General features: G+C 32.0%; 3 protein-coding genes across 6 annotated transcripts; 1 reads left to right on the top strand and 2 right to left on the bottom strand.

The window, feature by feature from the left end:
* Positions 1-4,614: 4,614 nt before the first annotated feature.
* On the top strand, positions 4,615-7,744 carry LOC130955550 (hypersensitive-induced response protein-like protein 2). 4 transcript variants are annotated; one of them, XM_057882436.1, is made up of 6 exons: positions 4,615-4,802; positions 5,684-5,881; positions 6,360-6,480; positions 6,571-6,662; positions 6,790-6,886; positions 7,139-7,744. In XM_057882436.1, the coding sequence occupies exons 2-6, from the start codon at positions 5,693-5,695 to the stop codon at positions 7,504-7,506; spliced, it is 867 nt and encodes a 288-aa protein (XP_057738419.1). In that variant the 5' UTR covers positions 4,615-4,802; positions 5,684-5,692; the 3' UTR covers positions 7,507-7,744. The 4 variants fall into 4 exon arrangements, with proteins under 4 accessions (XP_057738419.1, XP_057738420.1, XP_057738422.1 ...); XM_057882437.1 differs by having other exon boundaries at positions 4,628-4,791; XM_057882439.1 differs by lacking the exon at positions 4,615-4,802 and adding an exon at positions 4,815-4,962.
* A 2,721-nt stretch (positions 7,745-10,465) lies between these two features.
* LOC130956034 (mitochondrial outer membrane protein porin of 34 kDa-like) lies at positions 10,466-13,510 on the bottom strand. Its single transcript, XM_057883057.1, has 5 exons — positions 13,259-13,510; positions 12,796-12,906; positions 11,944-12,030; positions 11,585-11,793; positions 10,466-11,206 (listed from the first exon to the last, which is right to left on the bottom strand). The coding sequence occupies exons 1-5, from the start codon at positions 13,373-13,375 to the stop codon at positions 10,900-10,902; spliced, it is 831 nt and encodes a 276-aa protein (XP_057739040.1). The 5' UTR covers positions 13,376-13,510; the 3' UTR covers positions 10,466-10,899.
* An 8,140-nt stretch (positions 13,511-21,650) lies between these two features.
* Positions 21,651-25,452, bottom strand: LOC130956433 (probable auxin efflux carrier component 8). The gene is made up of 6 exons (XM_057883480.1): positions 24,898-25,452; positions 23,886-24,075; positions 23,558-23,643; positions 23,080-23,237; positions 22,904-22,980; positions 21,651-22,189 (listed from the first exon to the last, which is right to left on the bottom strand). Exons 1-6 carry the CDS (start codon positions 25,424-25,426, stop codon positions 22,123-22,125), a joined length of 1,107 nt encoding a protein of 368 aa, XP_057739463.1. The 5' UTR covers positions 25,427-25,452; the 3' UTR covers positions 21,651-22,122.
* Between the last annotated feature and the right edge of the window lie 866 nt (positions 25,453-26,318).

A 26,318-nucleotide genomic window follows, 5' to 3' on the forward strand; every position in this document is an offset into this window, starting at 1 on the left:
AATAGATAATAGGTATTTTTTAAAATAGATTTTAAATTTAAAATTTAAAAATATTATGATAGCTTTCAAAATCTAAATCTTAATTAATGTATAAAGTTGTATTATATTTTTTAAGTTTAATAAGCATAAATCACTTTAAAAAGTTCATTTTTAGGTCTTTTTAAAAATATCTCTAACTTTTAAAAGTTGTAAACACAAATATATGAGCTTTTTGAAAAGCACAAGCATTTTTTTAAAAGATTAAAGTTTGTTGTCACTACCATTAAAGTCGTCATTTTCTTCTCTTTTTTCCTTCTTATCATTTTTTATTATCAACATCTTTTTCGTTTTCATCTTCTTCTCATATATATGTTTAGAAAATTAGAGTGTATAAATTTTGATGTACAACACATAAATTTTGGTTCACAGCACATAAATTTTAGTATACAGCATAAAAAATTTTTAAGAAGCAGAACATTAACACTCAATTGACAAAATATGCATAGTAGAAAAATTTCGGTGTGCAGGACAGATTTTTTGGTGCACAACGCGTAAATTTTGAACCATATGCCCATAACATTGACATCCAACCAACAAAATATGTACAACACATAAATTTTGATGTACAGCACAGTACAGATGCACCAAAATTTTTAAAGTACCACGTGTTCAGAACATTGATTCACTCAATCAACAAAATATATTCGAATTTATGTGCTATGTGCAAAATTTTATGCTATATCGATAAGTTTGTGATATATGCAAAATTTTTTGTGATATATCAATAAATTTTTGTGCTTCTCAACAAAATCTTCTATGCTGAAGAAACGCATAGATGAAGAAGCAGTGACGCCTGCGTGTATTTTTTTCGTTGGCCTTGTGTCCACTTGGTTGGACTTAGTTATAAAAATCCTTGTATATGTAGTATAGGTAGACAACAACATTGCTGAATAATGTGAACAATGGAGTTAAAAAAGTAAATTAATCCTAAATTTAATTAGTGGCATGAGTAATTAATATCTAATAATAACTAAATTTAAGGCTCGTTGTTTATGTTATTCAAAAAAGTCATTGGTTACCTAGCATAACTCTTACCGTAAAATAAGACATGAAAGTTTATGCCATTGACAAAAATAATCTTTAAAAATACAAACGACAAATAATCCCTTGAATGATTTAAAAATGCGATAAAACTAATTAATAAATATTATATTTTTTATAAGTGACAAAAATGTTTGTATTTAACAAACGATTTATTCATTTAATCTGAATTTTTACGACGACATTTGAATAAATATTTAAAAAGTGCATCAAAAAATTTGGAGCAAAATGTGATCTCTATAATTTTTTATTTTCCAAAATAAATCCCTCATATACAATAAATTTTTGTAAAAAAATTACTTGACAATAAATTATCAAATTTTAAAAATGAAAATATTTTTTTAATCATACTTAAAAAAAATTAAATTAAAATCTGATTTTTAAAGTCTATTTGAGAATATATATTTAATATCTAATTATTTGTGTCACATTTTTAATTCTTTTAAAAATAAATTTGTATGTTTTTTTAACAAACATTTATGTGATTTTTCTTTGTTTTCTCCTTGGTTTACTAGTTCAGGAAGAATATAAAAAAATAAAAAATATGCAATAATGTTGGAAAAAGGAGAAAGAAATAAAAAAATATAACAATACAAGAAAAAAGAGGATGAGAGAAAGAAAAATATGAAAAAAAATTTGAAAAAAAAAATAAATAATTTATACACATATTGTGTAAATAATTTTTGTTATGTTTAAACCAACCTAATTTAATTTTATTATAAAAATGTTTGTACATATAAAAATAGTGTTATAATATTTTATATTTGACATGTAATCAATTAATGTGAGTTTATGACTAGAAAGAAAATATATGTTAATGTCATATACTATTACAAAATAGCTTTTATTTATAAGTAAAGTATTATTTTGGTTTTAATATTTGAGTTAAATTTTAATTTGATTTTTATTATTTTAAATGTTTTATTTTTGTCTCAAAAATTTTAAATATATTATTTTAATTCTAAAAAATTTAAAACAGGTTCTCATATTGTCCAACAATTAAAAATATTTTAACTAATAATATTTTAATATTCACAACACTTATTTCTATTAATTATTTATGTTAAATTTAATAATAAGACATCATTAAATTCATTTCAAATTTTTTAAAATAAAAAATATTTAAAATATTAAAAACTAAATTAAATTTTAATTCAAATATTTGAAACTAAAATCTTATTTTACCCTAAAACCTATTTATATAATCTCACCACTTTGACAACAGATTTTTTTGTTTTATTTCCAAATCCCACGTCTAGGACAAAGAAGGAGCTCTTAAAGAATTAATATCTTTTTTATTTTTATAATAATATCTTTTAAAATACTATTTATTTATATTTCTTCATTTTATCTAAAAGAAAATCCCCAAACCCTTCCATATAGCTAGAAAGTCCAGAATCGACAATTCGACATAGTTCAAAGAATCATTTGCTATTGGCATCATCAAGCTCAGGCCACCTAGATCCGGAAAAGAATATTATTAATTACTCGAAAAATAAAGTATACTTTCGTGTCTAATAGGGGTGTACATGGGCCGGGCCACATCGGGTTTGGCTTAATCCAGATCCGGCCCGAAATATAGATCGGGCCTAATGTTTGGACCCTAATCCGATCATAAACCTGATGAAATCTACGCACATTCGGGCCGGGTGAAAACCGGGTAAAAACTGGATGAAAACCGGGTCTTTAACATGTAAAAATAACCTAATCTCCAACCTTTATTTCACAATTCACATAATAAAATTCACTTAAAAAAATATAACAAGAACCAACACTTCTCTAAAATTAAAGTATAACCATAATCAATACTAATATTGTCTAACACCAAATATTTAAATCAATACAAATAACACAATATTATGCATTAGTGTAAAGTCTTATGTATTTTAAACATAAAACATTAACTTATAATCTTATAAATGACTAATAACACAAAATATTAAGGTTTACAATATTTAAATTCCACATAAGAATAGTCATCATCCAACATAAAATATTAATTGTGTAGGAAGACCGGGTCATCGGGCCGAGTTCGGATGACCCGAGATATGGTCCGGACCCGACCCGAAATAATGACCGGGTCTATCTTTGAGACCCTTACCCGATCATAGACCCGATGAAATCACACTAAATTAGCCCCTAAAATGTTCGGGACCGGACCGGATCTTCGGACCGGGCCGGACCATGTACACCCCTAGTGTCTAACAATCTCAAGGTTCTTAGAATTGCAATTCGCCTTTTTATTTTTTGTATTGTAGTATAAGTAATATTTTTAATATTGTGAAAATTTAGTATATTTTTATTTTATATAGATATTAGAGATTTAAAAATTAGATTTGTGATTTTTTTTAAATTAATGTGGTTTTTTAAATTAATTATTAATATAAATTAATGTAGCTTTATTTAGTTGTTAGTTGGTAACTTTTTGGTTCCATATACTTTTTCTAATATAATTTATTCTTTAATCCTTCATCTAAGTACGAAAATAACCAATATAATTTATTATTATTTCTTTTAAAAACCAATTTAAAACATCTAATCTTAATTAAATTAATGCAAGCGTGATACCGTTTTAACCATTAATGTTTAATCTGATGCCTGTATAACTTATTTAAATCAATTTAAATTAAACGATTTATTTAATTCAATTCAAATAAAAAACTAATTTAGATTTAATTAGATTTTATTTTTATAAAACTATATAAATTGAATCAAATTTTAAGTTTATTTTTCAAAACCGATCAATCCTAAATTACCCAATATGATATAATATTGTTATTTTATATATTTAAATTTTTATTTATAATATATTTAATTTGTTATATATTTTTATATTATTCATGTATTAATATTATTTAATGAATATTTAATAAATTTAAAATAAAATTTATTTATATATTTATTTAATTAATTTATAATTTTATTTTTATGTTACTGTTAATTTTTCATTTATTGATTATTTAAAATTTAATATTAAAATTTATCATGTATATTTAATTTTTAACTTATAAAAATTATAAATTCAATCTCATCCAATTCAAACTAGATGCAAATAAAATTAAAGATAAAGTATATTTTTTATTTTTAAAATTTATTAAAAATTTTTAAAATATCTTTAAGTTTTATTTTATTTTAATTTTATTTTTAAAATTTTTTATTTACATCAAATATGTTTTTAACAACTAAATTTTTAAAAAATCTAAAACCAATCTAATAATAATATATGATAATTATATCTAATTTATTTATATTGAATATTATTTTTGTAAATCTGTTACTAAATTAATCCTAATATTTTTTTAAAAATTAACTATCAAAAATATATTTGATATAAACAAAAAATTTTTGAAATAAAATAAAATTTAAAAATATTTTAAAATTTTTAATAAATTTTAAAAATAAAAATATACTTTATCCTAAAATTAATATTCAGTTCGGATAAAATTTTGACTCAAAATTGATCTGGGCCACAAACTCTCTAGCGTGTTAACATAGTTATCTTATGTAAGATTAATAAGTAAAAAATATGAGAAATATGTATTAGAAATTAGAATATATCAAATGATCAAAGTTAACAACTTCACAAGATACTCGATTAACTGGATAACTCATTGGGTCTTTCCTCATTTGGCTTTGCGCTTTGTATATATGTACCACACTCCATCCTAAGGAAGATTCATAGAAATATCTTCCGTCTTTTCTTCTTTCTCGGTAAACCCTAGGTTGTTGCATTTCTCTTCTGCAATTCTTCTTATTTATCTTCTTATTTTGCTTTCTCACAAAAAATTAACCACTTTCTTGCTCAATTTTCTCTTCTAAACTGTGCTTCATCTTTGTGTGTGTGTTAAGCGTTTCAATTGTTGTTTTATTTCTCTTGAACAGGTGGTGTGTTAATTTTTGTGTTTGCTTCCTGGAGTTACCTCAAAATTTGATTTGTCTTTATCTGATTTGTGAGCTTTTTGGTTTCTATGATCTGAAGGATTGACTTGAAATTCACGTTTCACTGGTTCTAAAATTTAGGGTTGTTGCTTCGTTTTGCTTAGTTCTGAGGGAAAAAGAGAAAGAGGAAAAAAAATAGAACAATTGTGTCTTAGTAATTTGTATTTTGTACTATCTAATGATGAATTTATGAAGTTTATTCTGCTGTTGTGGTTAGTCTTTTTGATTTTGAACTATCTAGAGTAGAAGAAATGGTTGGAACTATCAGCGGTAAACATTTACGGTTGTAATTGATTACTTCTGAACTCATAAAAAATAATTAGTATTAACATTTTTTTCCTTTTTCTTTTCTGTCTCAATTCTCATGCTCTAATAAATGCTTGGAAAAAAAAATGAAGATGATGCCTTTGCAGCTACTCTCTTTTTTGTTTGGAAAATCCTTTCTAAGAGGTGTTTTTTTTTCTTTGCTGTAATTCATTAATTCTTTATTATACTTTTTGGTTTGCAATTCTGCTGTTCAAGACACCTTTTTTGTACGTATATCTGCTATGATAAAGTGTTTTGGATCTATGGCATGTTGCTGACTATCCAAACCTGGTGGGGAAAGATGCATATTTTCATAGGTTTAATATAATTTTTGATGAGTTGTGCTATTCTGTGGCAGAGCTGAAGGATGGGTCAAGCACTTGGTTGCTATCAAGTTGACCAGTCAAATGTGGCTATCAAGGAGCATTTTGGAAAATTTGATGAAATTCTGGAGCCTGGATGCCATTGCTTGCCTTGGTGTCTTGGTTATCAGATAGCTGGTGCACTATCATTACGAGTGCAGCAGCTTGATGTTCGTTGCGAAACGAAAACCAAGGTAGAGTGCTTCCTTTCCTCCATTTGCACTGTTTCATGGGTCTGTTATTTAATTTGTAATTAGTAGTTCTGGTTCTCTTGTTGACATGACTTCAAATGACTTCATAAAAATTCTTTGAGAAGATTTGTTGGTCGTAATTTTAATTTTTCCATTTTCTTAACTAACTGAGAATTTTGTCAATGAGTCCTTTTTAATGCATTACTGGTTATAATTGATCTAACTCATGCGCAATGAATAGTGTTTTAGTTAATTTGAGGTTGAGAGGTCAAATAACTTTCTGATGCTCTTATTTGCTTCCTTGCCCTGTTCCTTACTATGTGCTCCGTTTGTTTCTTTTGGATTTTATGCTGCAGTAAATTTCTTTAGTTGAAGATTTGCAAAAGATATTTTGTAGTATCATTCTCAGGATTTATTTTTCATCATTTTGAATAAAATTTTATTGTATTTTGTTAGATTTTGACTGTCATTAAATTGTTAGGACAATGTATTTGTCACTGTGGTTGCGTCCGTGCAATACCGAGCTGTGGCTGACAAAGCATCTGATGCCTTCTATAGGCTTTCAAACACAAGGGGGCAGATCCAATCATATGTTTTTGATGGTAGGTGGGGTGACTTTTCTGCTTCATTCATTCATGGTTTTCTTTTGTGGATTATTTTAATTTTTACGTGGATTATGTTCATTTCTTCAGTTATTCGGGCCAGTGTGCCAAAATTAGAGTTGGATGCGGTGTTTGAACAAAAGAATGATATAGCAAAGTCTGTTGAGGAGGAGCTTGAGAAGGTATTATTTTTTTCTACAATCTCCTCATTCCTATTTGCTTTCTTAATATTGAGAATATTTCCTAAATAGATCAGTGAAGGTTGCAATTATTCGCTCATTAAAAGTTACTTCATCCATAATGTTTTAGGCCATGTCTACCTATGGATATCAGATAGTCCAGACCCTGATTGTGGATATCGAACCTGACACTAATGTTAAGAGAGCCATGAATGAGATCAATGCAGGTAACGTGTTTTAATCTCTCTCTCTGTACATTTAAATATATTTATTTGCATTAGATTTGCTCACAAATGTGCTTCAATATATCTTTTTTATTTTTTATTTTTTAAAGAGACATATATGTATGATGGCTCTTCATTGGAATTTAAATTATGTTTCTTACAGTATGTTCTTCTGGGGATATTCATGATTGTCAAATTCAATTTATCATTACAATCGGGCATATATCCTGATCCTGTGTGCTTTTTGTTCAACAGCTGCTAGACTGAGGGTGGCTGCAAATGAGAAAGCTGAAGCAGAAAAGATTCTGCAAATCAAGAAAGCTGAGGGAGAGGCAGAGTCCAAATATCTGTCGGGACTCGGTATAGCTCGCCAACGCCAGGCCATTGTGGACGGGTTGAGGGACAGCGTCCTTGCGTTCTCCGAAAATGTGCCTGGAACAACGGCCAAGGATGTGATGGACATGGTACTGGTGACTCAGTACTTTGATACTATGAAGGAAATCGGTGCATCTTCAAAGTCCTCATCGGTGTTCATACCTCACGGCCCTGGTGCAGTGAGGGACATTGCTACGCAGATTCGAGACGGCCTCCTTCAGGGAAATGCCTCACAGAACTTAATTTAAAGCTTTTGCCAGGAATTGTAAAAGTGACAAGATAATGTGCATGTTAGTTTTTCTTTCTGGGTGAATACTCATTGTGAATGCTTGGTGTCCATGCTTATATTGTTTTATAAAATAGTAAGAGTGAATAGGAGAAACTCTAGTATGCTATAACATATGCTTATATTCAATTTTGAATGTATAGTTTGATGACAATCATATATCAAAATTGCTTGGCAATCGTATTATTATTATTATGAAAGGCTTCTTGCAAGAATTACTTTAACTGAAGAAGTGCTATTTTAAGTTTCTCAGTCATACAGCACTGAATCACCCCTTTGTTGAAATTTGCAATTGAAACTTTTGTTTTTTTAATGTTAAAGGAGATTCCTGACTAAGTCACTAGGCAAGTAGACATTTATTATCTTCCCCTAGTTGATGCACTAATATTTTTTCAGTTTTTCTAATTTTGTGTTTTAGTGAGTCAATCCTTATCACCTCAACTTCTTTCTAGTGGAAACGACAATGATGATTTAATTCATTCTTATCACACAATGTTAAGGAACGACTTGTCAATGTTATCCATAAGAAAGAATAAATATTTATACTTAGGAATCCACTTAAAAATGATAATACCATTGACTTAATGTGCAATAAGTAGCATGATTACATTGGTGAATTTCGTAGAAACTTGAATAGTAAATTCGTGGATCACGAATTCCGGTGTATTATTACATTAAAAGAACTGTTATTAATAAGAACGAAAAAAAAAATTGGTGAAGACTTGAATTGGATAAAAAGCGAAGATTTTTATTAAATTTATAAGAAACATGAGCATTTTGATAAAAAAAAAATTTTGGAAAATATTTTTACTAAAAAAAGTAATCTTTACTTTTCACAAAATATCATTTTCCACCGTAACGTTATCCAAAAATATATTTCAGTGACGTAAATGCAATTTTACTATTAGAATTATATCTTTCTTACTGTTTAGCATTTTGAAAATACCATCCCAAAGAATATATGTTCAAACATCATGTCTCATTAAAAACCATTGCTAAAGACAAAATAATCCATTATAAGAAAAACTAATTTAAATTTATTCGGTAACTTGTTGGATCCAGTGTTTGTCACTACGGTGAAAAGATTGCATCCCGTTTACTTAATTTGCAGGTACATAAAATTTAAGGGTATCATCAGTACCGTTACCTTGTTAATAACTTCTTAAAATTTTATAACTTTTATATATTATTAAGTCGATTGAATATTTTCAATATCAATATTCATATACAAATAAGTTTACCTAAAATTTTTTGCATGTTTCGTTCAAAAGTTACAATTTTACAATCTATATGAATAAAACGAAAAAGGGCATAGATAATATAGTTTTATTTAGCTGGTTTCAAAATTTATCGAACCAATGACATAAAACAGAAGTTGCTTTGTTTTTGTAACAACATTTGCTTCCCTATGTTATGAGCAGATGCGAATATGCATTGATTCTTAGGTGGTTTCAACTTTCAACAGACAACTTCGGATATGGCCATATTTGCCTTTGGTTTCATCTATGTGACAACAATAGCATGCAAATATTTATTAACATAAGTACATTGGAAGTAGGGATGACAATGGGTATCTATGGGGGTGGGACTCTTTTCTGTTCTTGTTTCCGTTTAGAAAATTGTCTCGTTTTCTCTCTATTTTCGTTATTGGTCTCCATTTATTTTTCTCTGCAGAAGAAGTATCCGTAGATATTAAATTTTAAAAATAAAAAAATCACCATAAAATTTCATACGATTCAACTAAAATATATTAAATTAAAAGCAATCCAAACACATTCAACATAATAACATAAATTCAAAATTTCCCACATTCAAATTTAAATAAAACAAAATAGAAAAGTTTCCAACATAATATTATAACAAATCTTGATTGACGATCATAACTGGATAATAATACTCTCTCCTATAATAATACAAATTTAAATAATTAGTTGGTACAAATTTAGAGATTATTCACATCATTAATTTGTTTCTAAACAAAAAAATTAAATATATAAAAATTTTAGAGTTTTACGTTAATTATATATATATATATATATATATATATATATATATATATATATATATATATATATATATTAGTATTTCATACCAACGGAGATTTAGCAGATACCCATGGGGCGGGTACCTCAATCCCCACCCCTGCTCCTGTGGGAATTTTACGGGTCCCATTTTAGTCCTGTTACGGATTTGGGTTTTTTGCCATCCCTAACTGAAAGCAACAAAACCACCGTTAGTTAGTTAGAATCTTGATTTAATTATTAAAATATTTTGATATTATAATTTTGAATAAGTAAATCGATTCTAAAAAATTCTACTAAGTAGAACAATTTCACGATTTCATGTTATATGTGTTTAATTTATTGTTATGATTTTACATAAACTCCTGATTTTCGCTACCTCATCCGTGGATGTAATTTAGTGGTTCATTACCTAGTTTCTTAACCAAGAATTCGGAAATTCGAACGACATCTTGGACATAAAAACACATCTTTATTGTGTCCTTACAAAACTAAATCTTATTAGCATTTTGGAGCATAATTCTATACAGTTGTCAGATATGTCCAAATTATTGATTTAGGAGAATAATTTCATTAATTGATAATAATATTTTAACTTTTGTGTAGATGTGCTATCTAAGTTTTAAAATGAGGTACTTAATCTAAACTACATGAAGAGAAATCATTATGAATAATAAATTGAAATTAGTTTTGATGCACCGAGACTAACAATGCATCAAAAATAAATTCCAATGAATTCATAAAATATTTACAAAATAAGAAATAACAATTAAAGAAGCTATGCTTTGCCCCTTCAGTGTAGTTTATATTTTTAAGCCACAAAATTGATCCCTAAATATCAATGTCTTACTATTAACGGAATAAAGAATCAGAATAAAAGGGGGCAATCACTGCATGATATACAAAAATGAAGGCAAATTTTCTTGGGACCCAACTTGAGGCCTATGAATATGATGTTTTATTAGCAAGTGAAAGTGCCAGAAAGCGTCAATGGTTCATCACAAGCAAATATGCAATGACAGCTACACCTGATAAGCACAATTGAAATAAATGCTCGGGTAGTTGTGGAAAAACAACCAGATACAGATCTCGCAGGTCAAAACCTCAAATATTGAGCATCAATCCTCAGTTTAACAAAAGAGGGCTTGCAAAAGCTACCATTTGGTTCATAGAAATAATCTAGTACTTATTTATACACGTTGAATTGCTCAACTGCAATCAAAATACCATGGACCCTTCTTCCAAGAGAAACAACCACAAGAAAATGATTCAGTCTGACAAACAAACTAATTGCTTCCTAAAATGTCTATCTTGCCATGATGGCTCAAAATCCCTTAGGGTTTGAGAGCCAAACCCAAACCAATCTTGGCACTCTCCTCGAAAGACTTGGTGTCAACCTCCCCGGAAATGGTGAAGAATGATTTGGGACGCCACTCGTGCTGGATAAGGGCATGTGCCTTGCCGGAGTTGTTGATCCGAGCCTTCACTGTGGTCAAGGGGTCTAGTGCATGCTGGCTGCCAAGTGTGAGGGTGTTCTTATTGGTTGAGAAACTGTGAGTCACCTCGGCACCAAACGCAGTGTTTTTCAAGGGGTTGACTATATGGTAGTATGACGCATTCAGGGTATCGCCTTTGTCAGTCCTGCATACAAGAAATCATAATACCACTGCATATCAGTACATACAATAAATCAGTTCAAACATCCATAAATAGGAAAGTACTATAATAAAGCCTTGTTCCACAGGAAGCCATTGAAATACAAAAACATACAAGTCCGAACAATGGGGATGGGAGATGCTAAAAGCAGGGACCATGATTGATCCCACAATGTTAAATAATCAGCTGTGAATTAAGTTACAAGTGTATTTTTCTAAAAAATAATGTGAAAAAAAGCAAGCTAAGAACAACTTGTATTTAAGACTAGCTTCAAAACTCCCAATCACTTAGATGTAAGAGGCTAACTGTAGGGGTTGGGACGAAACGAACAAGAACATGAATAATGAAGAAACAATCACTCACATAGTCAAAGAGGCAACCAAGTCAGCTTTGGTGAAGTTCACTCCGGCATTGTATTTTGTGAACTCCCCAATTTTGGTGTCGTAAGAGAGCTCAGAACCAATTGCAAGTACGTCACTCCCAAGAACACCAGAGAAGTTAACAATTGGATTTGCAGTGAGCCCAACACTGGTGCTTATTCCAGCATAGTCATGCACATACTGAACTTCCACCTGTTCACCAACACAGACAAAACTCAACTTATTGCCAATGAAAGATATAGTTCAAGGTTTAGTATAGTTTCAATGAGTTCATTTCTTAAATTTTATAATCCACTCTTGTCTATGGAGATGTAAGGTTTACACTGCAAATGAATGTCTTACCTTTCCAGACCTTTGATCAGGAACTCTGAAGCTAAAGATGGTTTTGAGACCAGGAGCAGGCTCATTAACAGTGATGGTTGTGAAGAGCTGAAACGCAAAAGCATGATTAACATTAGTAAAGCATACATAACAGGCAAGTCCTGAATTGGGTTTCAAGAAAATTGACTATAGCAGCTAAGAGCACACTATAATTAAAGTTTATATTGCCCAATATCAACCTCCCGAAAAGTGCATTAATATTGTCCAAACAGGGCACCCAATTAAAATACAGTGTCAAGATGGTAAACATAACCCAATAGGATAAATAATACCCCTTGAATACCCTTGTGTATTTCATTGCCCCAGTGCTTGTACTTGAATCAAATTTTAACAATAGAGTATTTGACATACTTGCTACAGGAAAATTTCAATAGTTATGTAGACAGAAACATAGTATATTATATGGCTGTCAGAGTTGACTCGAGCCATCTCAGATCATGGAAACTGAAATCAAAATCAGACTATCAGTGGGAGGAAAATAAAAGTATTTTTCATTTAAAAATGATATTCAATGGAATGCAAAGAATTCACTTCAACAACAGCCTGTGAGTAACCAAAGCCCTCGAATTACAATTTAAAATGACCTACATTCAATTATTTGTTTAGTAAAACTGAATATTGGTGTCAGCAAATTGGATAGTTAGTTGCAACATTGTATGGCCCTTTAAGCATGAATCACTAACTAAATGTTAATGGGTTCATTAGACTGTGTAGACGTTGATTCACTAAACAAATCAGAAACCAGACAATAGAGAGAATAAAGTAAAGTAAAGAAAAGAATAGAACATCCAAACAAGAGAACTCTGCGCTTACATTAGAATCGGTGTCAACTTTGATGTCAGTGGTGACATTCTTGTTCTTCAACTGAGTGTTAACATCAGCCATAAATAGTCCATCTCTCTTGATCCCTGTTGATGTTATAGCCTGCAGCAAGAGAAGAGTACCAAATAATAAGGTTCCATTTTCATTCCAAGTAACCAAAACTATCCTCCAATTAAGTCACCCCCACACATTACATTACATTTCATTTCAACGGTAACCCACAACACCACATCTTTACTATCACAATAATGCATCTGAAAACAATACAAACCACAGAACAATACCCTAACGAAGAGAGAAATACCTAAACTATACACAACCATGTTCAATATAACAGTCATTTCACCTACTCCATTACAACTCGAGCATCATACAGACCAATATGGAAGAAAATGAATCCAGCTCAATCAAATTGAAAATGAAGTCAACTAAATAAATAAATAAAAACACTCACAACTCCAGTGGGTGAGTAGGTGGTGACGGTGAACTTCTGATCACTGTGGTAATCCTTGAACAGCAGATCTCTGGCTTTCTTTCCAATGTCAGAGTAGAGACCTGGACCCTTACCCATGGCTGCTGCTGCTTCTTCTTCTTCACAGATCTCAAATTGGGAAACGGAAAGTGGAAAGAGGAATCGAATAACAAGAGTGGGCTAACGGTGGAAATGAAAACCCTCCGCGGAAATTTATATATATATGATAATTAAATAAGATAATTCCCCCAGCCAAAACCCTAATTTCAGGGTTTTTTCTTTTCTTGTGTTTTTTACAAAACTATCGGACTTTTTTTTATCTCAATATAATTAAATCTTTCACTGAATTTAATGATAAATAAGTCTTAATTTTATATTTTTTTATATAGCTTTTTTTTGGGTTGCATAAGGATTTATATATCTCTCATATAAAGTTTAGACACTTATTTATAATTTATAATTATATTTTTTAAAAATGAAAATATTTTTAGACACTTTTTTTCCGAAGGTTTTAATTTTTTTAAAGCATAATGTAACGGTGGGATTTTGAAAGGAGGGTTCTGTCACGGTAAATTTTTAGAAGGTTAGATTTAACAGTGTTTGTATAGTTTTCTGGAGTATTTGAGAATACTCTAGATGGTTCCGGAATATTCTAGAATGTTCTAGAAGGTCCCGGAATACCCTAGAAGGTTCTAGAAGACTTTAGAAGATCATAGAATATTCTAGAAGAGTGTGGATTGATATAAAAGTATGAAGAGTTGTATGGAACAATCTAGAAGTATTTAGAAAGTAGTTGTAGGATAGATATTTATAAAAAAGGTTCTAGATGATTAATCTAGACCATTGCTTAGATTTAATCCTAACCATCCATTGAGGAGGTGGATGGCTATAAATAGGAGGTAAGAGTTAGTGTGGGTGTGTGTGAATCATTTGTAACCAACACTTGAGTAATAAAGTGTTCTTTCCACCAAAGCTTTCTTTCTCTTGTGTTCTCTTGTGTTCTTAGCTTTCTTGCTAAGTATTGAGGGTTAGGCTGACTTGGTCTTAGCTCAAGAGGTTGAGTAAGTCCGAGTGCCGGCACGGTAGCGTTGGAGTGTGTCCAAGGCCGTGACAATTTTGGTATCCGAGCAAGGTTCGAGAGGGAGCACAAGTGGTTTGTGGGTATGGCTTCAAATATCACCATGGAGCATGTTGAGTCACAAAGGGGAAGGGATACTATTCCTTCTCAATGGGGAGGCAAGAAGGTACGTTCTTCAAGTGAGCCTAGAGGTAAGGACTCTAACTTCTTAGAAGAAAGAGTTTCTATGTTGGAAAATGTTCTATCCTCTATGGATGAGCGGTTCCAAAGGATAGAACATGACAAGGAGACCCTCGAGGCTCACATGTTAGGAGAACTAGATGCTTTCAAAGAAAGCATGCTCCAAATCGAAGAGAAGCTTGAGAATTCCTCGAAGCTATTTGAGGAAGTTCGAGTTTGGTTCGAGGAGGCAAAATCTCGACCAACCATTATAAGGGAGACGACAAAGATTGATCTCCCCAAGCCAAAGGAATTCAAGGGCGTAAGGGACGCTCGCGAGGTGGAGAACTTCCTATGGCAAATGGAGAGGTACTTCGAAGGCCAAGGGGTGGTCGAAGAAGCAATAAAGGTACGCACTGCAGCTCTCTACCTTTCTGATAATGCTACTTTGTGGTGGAGGAGAAAGTGCGTAGATATGGAGAAGGGTACTTGCAACATAACCACATGGGAAGATTTCAAAAGGGAGTTGAAAAGACAATTCTTCCCTGAAAATGTGGTTTATGAAGCAAGGAAGAAGTTGAGGGAGTTGAAGCACAAGAGTACAATTAGTGACTACGTAAAGGAGTTCACTACTCTCACGCTTCAAATTCCCAACTTAGCATCAGAGGATGCATTGTTCTTCTTTATTGATGGACTCCAACCTTGGGCAAAGCAAGAACTACAAAGAAGGAATATTAAGGATGTCGATGAGGCCATCGTGGTGGCCGAATCACTCACTGAGTATCATAGGGGAGACTCTAAACCCAAGTCTTCCTCCAAGCCTAGTTTTGCTAAAGGTGGGGGAGACAAGGGGAAGAGTTTCTCAATCAAGAAGGAAGGAAAATACTCTTCAAAGAAAGAGTACGAGGAAAAGAAGAAGGCTTTCGTGCCCAAAGGAGGATGCTTCGTGTGCAAGGGGCCACACCAAATGAAGGACTGTCCCAAGCTAGGGACTCTGGCATCTATCGCCGAGGAACGAGAAGCTCAAACTCAAGTAACTGAGTGTGTTGGATCCATCCAACACATAAATGCTGTGAAGGGCAAAGAGGCAAGCACCGCAAAAAAGAAAGGCTTGATGTATGTCAAAGCCTTTATCAATGAAAAACTCGTTATGGCTATGATTGACACTAGTGCTACACACAACTTCATCACGCCTGATGAAGCAAAGAGGCTTGGGTTGAAGATCACCGAAAAGAATGGTTGGTTCAAACCCGTGAACACCAAGGGTGAACCCCTTAAGGGAGTAGCAAAAGGGGTTGAGATGACTCTTGGTTCTTGGAGGGGCCTTGTAGATTTCTCAGTAGCACCCATGGATGATTTTAAAATAGTCATCGGGCTCGATTTGCAAAGGAAGGTAAATATAATACCTATGCCATACTACGACGTAGTATGTGTCATGGAGAAAGGGTCTCCATGCATGGTCCCTACAGTATCTAAAGTTGGAGGACCACCGATACTCTCTGCTATGCAACTCAAAAAAGGATTCAAGAAGGGAGAGATTACATATTTGGCTCTATTACAAGAGGAGCCAACATCTGAAAGAGAAGATGTTCCTCCCAAAGTCAAGGAAGTCCTTGAAGAAAATAAGGATGTGATGCGTCCCGAGTTGCCAAAACAACTACCACCTAGGAGGAAGGTGGACCACAAGATCGAATTGGAGTCAGGAGCAAAGCCGCCCGCCTTAACACCTTATAGGATGGCACCGCCAGAACTTGAGGAGTTGAAGAAGCAACTCAAGGATTTGCTAGATGCTGGATTCATCCGTCCATCGAAGGCACCTTATGGCTCACCAGTCTTATTCCAAAAGACGCATGATGGTTCATTGAGGCTATGCATCGACTATCGAGCACTTAACAAGGTAACCATCAAGAACAAATACCCCATTCCTTTGATAGCCGATTTGTTTGATCAACTTGGTAGAGCCAAGTGGTTCTCAAAGCTAGATTTGAGGTCAGGATATCACCAAGTGAGAATTGCCGATGGTGATGAGCCTAAGACCACGTGTGTCACGAGGTATGGATCGTATGAGTGGTTGGTGATGCCTTTTGGCTTGACCAACGCTCCTGCGACCTTCTGTACCTTGATGAATGAGATCTTTCGACCTTACCTTGATCGGTTTGTAGTGGTCTACTTGGATGACATTGTTGTTTATAGCAATACTTTGGAGGAACATGTAGAACACTTACGAACCGTGTTCAAGATCTTGCGAGAGAATAACCTATATGTGAAGAAGGAAAAGTGTTCCTTTGCAAGGGACGAAGTCCACTTCTTGGGACACATCATTAAAGGTGGAACTCTCTGCATGGATCAAGGAAAGGTGAAGGCTATCAAAGAGTGGGAGCCGCCAAACAAGGTATCTGAATTGAGGTCATTCCTTGGGTTGGCTAATTACTATCGGAGGTTTATCAAGGGATACTCCGCTAAGGCTGCACCATTAACTGATCTTCTCAAGAAGAATCACTCTTGGGAATGGTCAAAGGAGTGTCAAAAGGCCTTTGATGAGTTGAAGGCTGCTATCACAGAAGGACCAGTACTAGCACTACCCAACTACTCAAAGGTATTTGAAGTCCACACTGATGCTTCTGACTACGCTATTGGAGGAGTTCTGATGCAAGAAGGACATCCTATTGCCTTTGAGAGTCGCAAGTTGAATGATACAGAGAGGCGATACACTGTCCAAGAGAAGGAGATGACCGCAGTGGTGCAATGTCTGAGAACTTGGCGTCACTACTTGCTTGGTTCACACTTCATCGTCAAGACAGACAATGTGGCTACAAGCTACTTCCAAACTCAAAAGAAGTTAAGCCCCAAACAAGCTAGGTGGCAAGACTTCTTGGCTGAGTTTGATTTTGAATTTGAATACAAGTCAGGCAAGACTAATGTGGTAGCTGATGCGCTGAGTCGCAAGGCTGAGTTGGCGGCCATTTCTATGGCTGAAGGAGATATTGTGCATACCATCAAGGAAGGGTTGCATCACGATCCACTAGCCAAGAAGTTGGTGGAGTTGGCTAGAGAAGGTAAGACCAAAAGATTTTGGTTAGAAAATGACCTTCTCTACACAAAAGGGAGAAGATTATACGTTCCTAAGTGGGAAAATCTGAGAAGGAAGTTGGTAAGAGAATGCCACGACACCAAGTGGGCTGGTCACCAAGGTCAGCGAAGGACCTTGGCACTCATTGAATCTTCTTATTATTGGCCTCAAATGAGAGATGAAGTAGAGAGCTATGTGAAGACTTGTCTTGTTTGCCAACAAGATAAGATTGAAAACAAGACACCAAGCGGGTTGTTGGAACCTTTGCCTCCATCAGAGCGGCCGTGGGAAAGTGTCTCTCTAGATTTCATCTCTGCCTTACCGAAGTCTGAGGGGTTTGGATCTATTCTCGTGGTAGTGGATCGATTTTCGAAGTATGCTACCTTTATACCCGCCCCTACTGACTGCACTGCAGAGGAGGCAGCACGACTATTCTTCAAGAATGTGGTGAAATATTGGGGATTGCCTAAGAGCATCATTAGTGATCAAGATCCACGCTTCACAGGACGACTATGGACAGAGCTGTTCAAACTCCTTAGGTCGGAGCTTCATTTCTCAACAAGCTTCCATCCTCAAACCGATGGACAGACTGAGAGAGTGAATGCCTTACTCGAGTGTTACTTGAGGCATTTTGTAAGCGCTAATCAGAAGGACTGGACAAAACTCCTCGACATTGCTCAGTTCTCATACAATTTGCAAAGGAGCGAGTCCATAGGGAAGAGCTCGTTCGAGATTGTGACTGGACAACAGCCGCTTACACCTCACTCTCTTTCTTCTTCCTACTCAGGGAAGAGCCCTGGAGCTTATCATATGATTAAGTCTTGGGAAGAACAAGCAGATGTCACTCGTTCTTACCTTGACAAAGCTGCAAAGAGGATGAAGAAATGAGCTGATAAGAAGAGGAGGCATGCAAGCTATCAAGTGGGAGACAAGGTAATGATTAAACTTCTTCCACAACAATTCAAAGCCTTTCGCAAGGTTCATAAGGGCTTAATTCGCAAATACGAAGGGCCATTTGAGATCATTGGACGTGTTGGGGAGGTTGCTTACAAAGTACAACTCCCTCCCTCTATGAAGATCCACCCGGTCTTCCATGTGAGTATGCTTAAACCATATCATGAAGATCAAGATGAATCGAGTAGAGGTGACTCGAGTCGTGCTCTGCCTGTGGTGATTAGATCCTTCGATAAAGAAATCGAAGAGATCTTAGCTAATCGTGTTGTGAGACGAAGAAGGGTACCACCAAGTATTTAATATTTGATCAAGTGGAAAGGGCTCCCGATAACTGAAGCTAGTTGGGAAGCTCGTGAAGATCTGTGGCAATTCCAAGAACACCTAGAGCGCTATCATGAACAGAACGCGACGAGGACGTCTGCGCATTAGGTGGGGGAGAATGTCACGGTAAATTTTTAGAAGGTTAGATTTAACAGTGTTTGTATAGTTTTCTGGAGTATTTGAGAATACTCTAAATGGTTCCGGAACATTCTAGAATGTTCTAGAAGGTCCCGGAATACCCTAGAAGGTTCTAGAAGACTTTAGAAGATCATAGAATATTCTAGAAGAGTGTGGATTGATATAAAAGTATGAAGAGTTGTATGGAACAATCTAGAAGTATTTAGAAAGTAGTGGTAGGATAGATATTTATAAAGAAGGTTCTAGATGATTAATCTAGACCATTGCTTAGATTTAATCCTAACCATCCATTGAGGAGGTGGATGGCTATAAATAGGAGGTAAGAGTTAGTGTGGGTGTGTGTGAATCATTTGTAACCAACACTTGAGTAATAAAGTGTTCTTTCCACCAAAGCTTTCTTTCTCTTGTGTTCTCTTGTGTTCTTAGCTTTCTTGCTAAGTATTGAGGGTTAGGCTGACTTGGTCTTAGCTCAAGAGGTTGAGTAAGTCCGAGTGCCGGTACGGTAGCGTTGGAGTGTGTCCAAGGCCGTGACAGTTCGCTTTGGATAATTGTGACCGTCGGATGTGCTTTAACTAATTTGGGTTTGATTTTAAAATTAAAAGTGATTATTGATTATATTCAGAAATTATTTTTAATATTAAAGTAAATATGATATTTTGGTTGAATATTGACATTTAAAGTATATCAAAAATTATTACAGTCCTCACGTGTTTCAATATGTCTCTCTGTGTATTGGTTAGAATGTTACCACATATTCAATACGTCTTCACGTATTAATTTTTTATCTACAAAATTCACTCACCTATAATTATACTAAATAATCTCATTTCTAACAAAAACACTAATATTTTTTTATATAAAAAAAATTAGTCGATTATACTATTACTTTTTTTTTCCAATGAATAGTAGGATGAAGCGGTTTAAACGGCTTAATAAACAAATAATAGGGCTACATGCCAATTCAAAATTTTCGTTTTGCTCGCGTAATTTTTTCCTTTTCCTCCAAGCTAGTTTAAACAGAATTAAACGTTTTCTCTTAAAAAAATGGATTGTTTCTTTTTCTCCAAGATTGTTAAAATGGAATTTAAAATTAAAAGAAAAACATGGTTTGTTTCTTTTCCTCCAAGCTGTTTTCAACCAATTCAACATGGTTACATATAGCATTTGTACTATTTTTTTTTTTTAAACTAGATTCCAACAATGATATCAACTTAGTATTTTTAAATAAAAGGTTATCTATGACATAAAGTTTTATGAGAAAAAATTTAAATATTAAAAATACATGATATTCATTTAGTCGTTGAAAAAATATTTTACTTAAATTACTTTTAAAAAATATATTATTCTATTTGATATTTTTTTTGACAACTTATTCATTTTTTTATATGTTATTATTTTTAAAGATGAAAGTAGTTTCATGTGTATTTTTGAGAGACTAAATTTATTGTTTACAATTTTTTTAATATGTTGACCTCATTGGATAAAGTTGGCAAATAAATTATAACCCATTTTCATTTAATTAACTCCATCTGGTTCTGAGAAGAATTGGGGGTGGAGGAAGGGGAGAAAGAGATGAATGAAAGTATTCAAGCTAGATGAAGATTGGTCCAAGAGACCAAGACATCTAAGGCCCAATACTCCTCTAAGAAGTTGCACCCAGTCAAGGTCCAGTTTACCTAGTGGCAGAATTGAATTTCTACAAAAGTTAACTTACTTAGAGTGGTTTAGTTTATTTGTCCGCTTGATATAGAAATGATAAAATAGGTTAAATTCATTGGGCTGACCCAACAATCCACCAAAAAAAGGGGCTGATTAGAATTTGCAAACTGCCAAATTTTAAAAAAAATCTATCAAATTCATACCACTAAATTTGCGAATTTTGGCAATTGGACCAAATATTTTTTTAAAATAAAAAAAGAATAGTACGATAAAATTTAATAATTATATAATTTTTAAATATATTTAATTTATTTTTTATTAATATTATTTATTTTATTTGATACTGTCATATATGTGTTTAAATATGTGATTTATTTTTTAAAATAAATAAAATTTATTGACAAATATTATTGTGAATAATTCTATTGAAGTTAAAATTTTAAAAGAAGATAATAAAAAAGTGTATTGTAATTTGATTATTTTTTATTTAGATTTATTTTTAATTATATTTTTATATTAATTTTATTAATCTAAAAAATAAATTTAAGCAGATTAATCTATCAGTCTGCCAATCCACCACAAAATGAAGTGGACTAGCATTTTAAATTCATTTTATTTGATGAAATAGGTTAGCCTGTTTTGTTTCTAGAGCGGGTCTTAGCAGAATAAGGTAGATTATTCGCTTTGCTATTCCTAATTTAAGTAAATATAAAAAATTCAAAACCCATTTTATATATACAACAATTCATTAACAAAATAATTCAGCAAATTCTTAAATGAAATTCATATTTGTAATTTTAAGAGTTTCTCATTTTGAGAATGTAAATCTAGATTTATATAAATAACTATTTTATTTTCCACAGAGGAACACAAATATTATTTATTAAATCCTAACTCCTCAATTTTATAAATGTTAGAACGAATCAATAAATATTTATAAAACCAACTTACTTTACACCTCCTGTATACACTCTAATTTTAGTATAATAGTCCCTTGTAAAGTCCCATTTAAAGTTCGGATAATACATCTCAACAAATATATAAATGATAATATACATACACAAAAACCCTACATGTCATTTCTCCATTCTATGCTTTAGAGAAAGATAAAGAGAGATTTCTTAAAATTGAATAGTAATTAAACATATTTAATCATATCATATGTTCCCTAAAATTTGTACTCTCATATATCTTCCTCCATGGTTATAGCTTTCTCAATGCTCGATGACACCATATCTATCATACTGTACTTCTTTCTCCAAGTGATTGTAACTTGTAACCAAGATGATGAATAATGCACCATTGCAAAATCTGGTATATCTATCTAACTTGTGTAACTTGTTAATTTAAGTTCACTTGTTTCTCTCTTCTCTGTTCTCTCTGACTATGAATCAATAGAGACAATATACAACCATATAAACTTCTATGTCACACCAATTTTTCATCTCCTTGTAATAATTGCTCCAATTATAGTGATAACATGAGGTAGTAGGTCAATGCCACCGGCAAGGCAACAAGCATTCCTAGTAACACTCTGATTGCCACACCAAAAACAAACGTCAAAAATTTTAGTTTTGATATACTAATAAATAATAATATAATAATTTTTTAGAATTTTATCTAATCAAAGTCATTAGTAGAGTAAATATCCAATTTGGTCATTAATTACTAACTAAACTAAATTACATCTTAGTCTCCAACCATGAAAAAAAAAAAAGAGTAATATTTCAGTTCGAATCGGTTCTTAAAAAATTTTAGTCCGAAAATTTAGTCCTTAACAAATTTTAATCGCCAAATCAATTTTTAAACTTTCTTTTCATTAAATAAATAATGAAAAGATTGATCTGAATTTTCTTTTAAAAAAATTGGACATTGTTATGCCTTTATTAAATAACAACAAGAATTTATTTGTGCAACTTTTTGAAATTTTACATAAAGATTAATTTGTCCAATAAAATAAAATTTTAGAGACTAATTTTGTGATTAAAATTTCTTGAGAATTAAAATATGTGGTTAAAAATTTTTTAGAGACTGATTTAAAATATTATTCTAAAATTAAAAATAAGATGCATTAATCCTTCTATCGTCTCACATTTTTGTGGTTGGAGACATGTTGTTGCGTTATTTTGAAACAAATTAAGTACTCACCTTAATTATTTCAAAATTTAGAGTGTATAATAATCAATATTCAATTTATCAAGTTGTGGAAGTTATGGGTTGCATGAAGTATTAGAACAATAGAACTTACCCTGTGCTTAAAACTGAAGGATTAACATTATACTCTTTGGCAAAAACAAAAGGAACAATTCCTTGGGGTAGAGCTGCCTGCACATGTAAATAATCACAATTTCATGGTCAACATAATTTCACTGATTAGAAAATCAAAGACAAATTAAAGATTAATACAATAATAATAAAGTGTACCTGAACAATTGCCACTTTCAATGATGTACCCTTTAATCCGATCATGAGGGAGGCCAAAGCCATTAGAGCAGGACCAGCAAGAAATTTTAGCCCTAATGCAACCATTGTCATCCTTGGACCACATGCTATAATGCTTGAGCGTGATGCCATAAATAGACCTAAGTTCCAATCATGAAATAAACAAGACAATTTTTGTTCGAATTTAATTTTGATATGCTGTTTGTATAAAACAGTTTTACATTCAATCATATAAAGTCACATCAACAAAAATAATTATTTTTTACATTAATTACGTGAATAATTATAAAAAAATAATATAATTAAATAATTATATAAAATATTTTATATGATCAGTGTATCAAATTAAGCAAAAAATATTACATTGATCATGAAGTTCATACTAAATAAATGTCTCAAATATTATTATGCTTTTAAAAAATGTTTGAATTTAAGTTTAAAGGGAAAAAAAAACTCTTACCTAAGCTGAATGCTGCCATACCTAGACCCCCATTGGATAATATTGTTATTGATTGATTAATAACATCTGGTAGATTCACTCCCCACCTGGAACAGAATTTCACAGTTACCCTAATTTAATTTATGTCTAATGATAAATGATCAATGAACATAGAAAAATCTTCAACTTTATGGTGAGTAAGTTAGACAAATATTCTGTCTATTCCACTCTAATAATTCATTTTAACCTTTTCTAATTTCTTACATGCATGTTTATAAATTAATATATATGGATATGAATTTATTAATGTATAAAAAAAATCAGAGTGATTTATAATGCAATTAATTACCTGAAGTGTATGCATGACCAAATAAGACCAATTAAAGTTGCATGGGTATTAGGGTTTGTGATTAACTCCCTTCCCACTGTCATAAGAATCAACATTATCTTCTTTTTTCTGTCCCTCCCAGCAGGTGCTGCTTCTTCATCTTCCTCTTCCTCTTCTTTTGGTTGTAATTCCTGAGAATTCTCTGTTTCTCCTTTAAGCAGAAAACAAGAAGGGAGAGAAAGCAGAAAAGAAATTATACCACTTTCATTGCACAAAATAAAATAAAATAAAATGTATAATCATAATATAATATTACTTATGGGAATAATTTTGTAACAAAATTTTTGTACCATAAAATAACTTCATGTTTGACTGCAGAGACAATAGGGTAATTTATAAACATTGATTCTATTTTAGAGGAATAAGTCTTCAAACAGAATCTAATTGAGAAAAAAAATAAAATTTCATATGTAATTATTTTTATATAAAATTATTAAATTATTTAATCTATTTAATTAAATTATTATTTAATAATTTTTAACTATTAATTTCACAAAAAAAATAACTATACGTAAGTATTCATCTAAAAAAATAGACAAGAAAAAAAAACTTAAGAAACAAATAGTTTTGCCTTTGGCCCCACTTTTGTTTTAATAGGTTACTTCAGTTGACTGAACAAGAATAAATTATCAAAGTTGCCTATGCTTAAATATAAAAAAAAAAAAAACATAAAGGAAGGGTATATGAAATATGAAATCTCAAATAAAACAAAGTCAGTTTTGGATTTAGGCTTTGCTAGGTATGAGTGACAATGACAAAGGTGAAAAATATTAACAAATGAAAATATTTTTTTGTTTGGGTATCTTTTTAATTGTTATTTTAAATCTTACCATCAAATTTTTAAATTTCATTGATTAAATAATGTAAATTAATATCATCGAACTGTGCTACTATCTTAAAACTCAAAAAAGAGTCTGAAAAAAAAAAAACATCAAAACACAAAGTAGCCAAATTTAAGCGGCAAATTAAATACCTATGGGTTGTGATGGTGGTGGTGGTGGTGGGGTGTCAGGCATGGTCCTGGCCGGAATGGCGGCATCGAGTTCATGAAGAAACAAGAGCAAATTATACCAGATGAGGCTCTGAAGGACAATAATCTGTGGAAGAAGAAGAGCAGCATCATCTCTATACATAGCCTTCATGAGAGGAATCCCAAGGATCAAAGTGTTGGGAAGTGTTGACAATGAAAGACCAGTTATGATCCACTTTAACCCTCCTCTGCCACTAACCTTAATGATTATTGTTAATGCCAAAAATGCAAGAAATTTCTGAACAAAATCAGCATACATTAGCTTCAGGCTCATCTTGTAGAAGTTGTTGGAAGAAATAACTTGAAATGATAACAAGGGCACTGAGAATTTTGCAACAAATTTGTTTATCCCTGAGCATTGTTCTGGAGTGAAGATTTTCCACCATTTAACAGAAACATAGGCTAATATCATAGTAACATATAATGGGACAGTGGCTGTTATTACATGATAAACATCTTCTAAGGAAATCATGTTGATGATGATGATGTCTTAACTGTTTGAAATATGTTAGGACATATATAAACCTTAATAATAAGCTATCTAACATTGCTTTTTTAAGAATTGTATTATTAGTGAGATATAGAATAGAATAATCTGTTTTATGAGATGCTTCTTTTTTCATAGTGACCTATCAGGCTCTCTTATATTCTCTAGCAGCCTTAATAATGACCACTTTGCTTTACTAGGCCATAACATTAAACAAAAGAATTGCCCCTCTTTGGTAATTACATTTTAATAAAGTAATTTAATTTCAGACTTTTTTTTTTATGATTTTGCAGCCATAAGTTATTTATGTAAATCAAAATATTCTATAAATACAAAAAATCAGATAGTATGTATGTATATACATTTATATATATAATCAATTTGGATTGGTCGAGTGGTTAGCTCACTTGTTCGTTTAAGCAAGTGTCAGAGGTTCGAATCTTGTCTTTGTATGCAGTTGTCGAGTTAGAAGATGTCGTGAGAAATAAAAAAATATATTTTTAATAAAATAATCAATCACTAAAAATAATTAAATATTTTACGATAAAATAATAATCAAATCTGTTATAATAACATAATTGAACTTTTTTATAATGACATAATAAATTTTTTTATAAACACTAAATATATATTTCTATACAAAAATAAATTGATAGTTAATTTTTGGATGTGAATTTATATTCATATCTTGCCATTTTCAATGTGCAATAAACAAACAACTAACATCGAATGTCAGCTTGGTGTTTTGTGATATAATAACGCATCTCTTTTTTTTGTTTTTGTTTGGGGGGGGGGGGGGGGGGGTTGTTTACCATGATTATGGGATCAGAAAGGAACTTAAAAATCAATAAATAAAAAATGAGGGCATTTGTGTCAC

Source organism: Arachis stenosperma, chromosome 10 (genome assembly GCF_014773155.1).
Source record: "Arachis stenosperma cultivar V10309 chromosome 10, arast.V10309.gnm1.PFL2, whole genome shotgun sequence".
NCBI classification, from domain to species: domain Eukaryota; kingdom Viridiplantae; phylum Streptophyta; class Magnoliopsida; order Fabales; family Fabaceae; genus Arachis; species Arachis stenosperma.

Coding starts and splice junctions, on each gene's coding strand:
- LOC130955550 (XM_057882436.1), top strand. CDS start 5,693: ATGGGTCAAGCACTTGGTTGCTATCAAGTTGACCAGTCAAATGTGGCT. Junction 5,882..6,359: donor GTTGCGAAACGAAAACCAAG/GTAGAGTGCTTC, acceptor TTAAATTGTTAG/GACAATGTATTTGTCACTGT. Junction 6,663..6,789: donor TTGAGGAGGAGCTTGAGAAG/GTATTATTTTTT, acceptor ATAATGTTTTAG/GCCATGTCTACCTATGGATA.
- LOC130956034 (XM_057883057.1), bottom strand. CDS start 13,375: ATGGGTAAGGGTCCAGGTCTCTACTCTGACATTGGAAAGAAAGCCAGA. Junction 12,031..12,795: donor AAGTTGACACCGATTCTAAT/GTAAGCGCAGAG, acceptor TTTGCGTTTCAG/CTCTTCACAACCATCACTGT. Junction 11,794..11,943: donor CTGATCAAAGGTCTGGAAAG/GTAAGACATTCA, acceptor GTTGGTGAACAG/GTGGAAGTTCAGTATGTGCA.
- LOC130956433 (XM_057883480.1), bottom strand. CDS start 25,426: ATGATTTCCTTAGAAGATGTTTATCATGTAATAACAGCCACTGTCCCA. Junction 24,076..24,897: donor ACCACCATCACAACCCATAG/GTATTTAATTTG, acceptor TTCTGCTTAAAG/GAGAAACAGAGAATTCTCAG. Junction 23,644..23,885: donor TGGTCATGCATACACTTCAG/GTAATTAATTGC, acceptor ATTCTGTTCCAG/GTGGGGAGTGAATCTACCAG.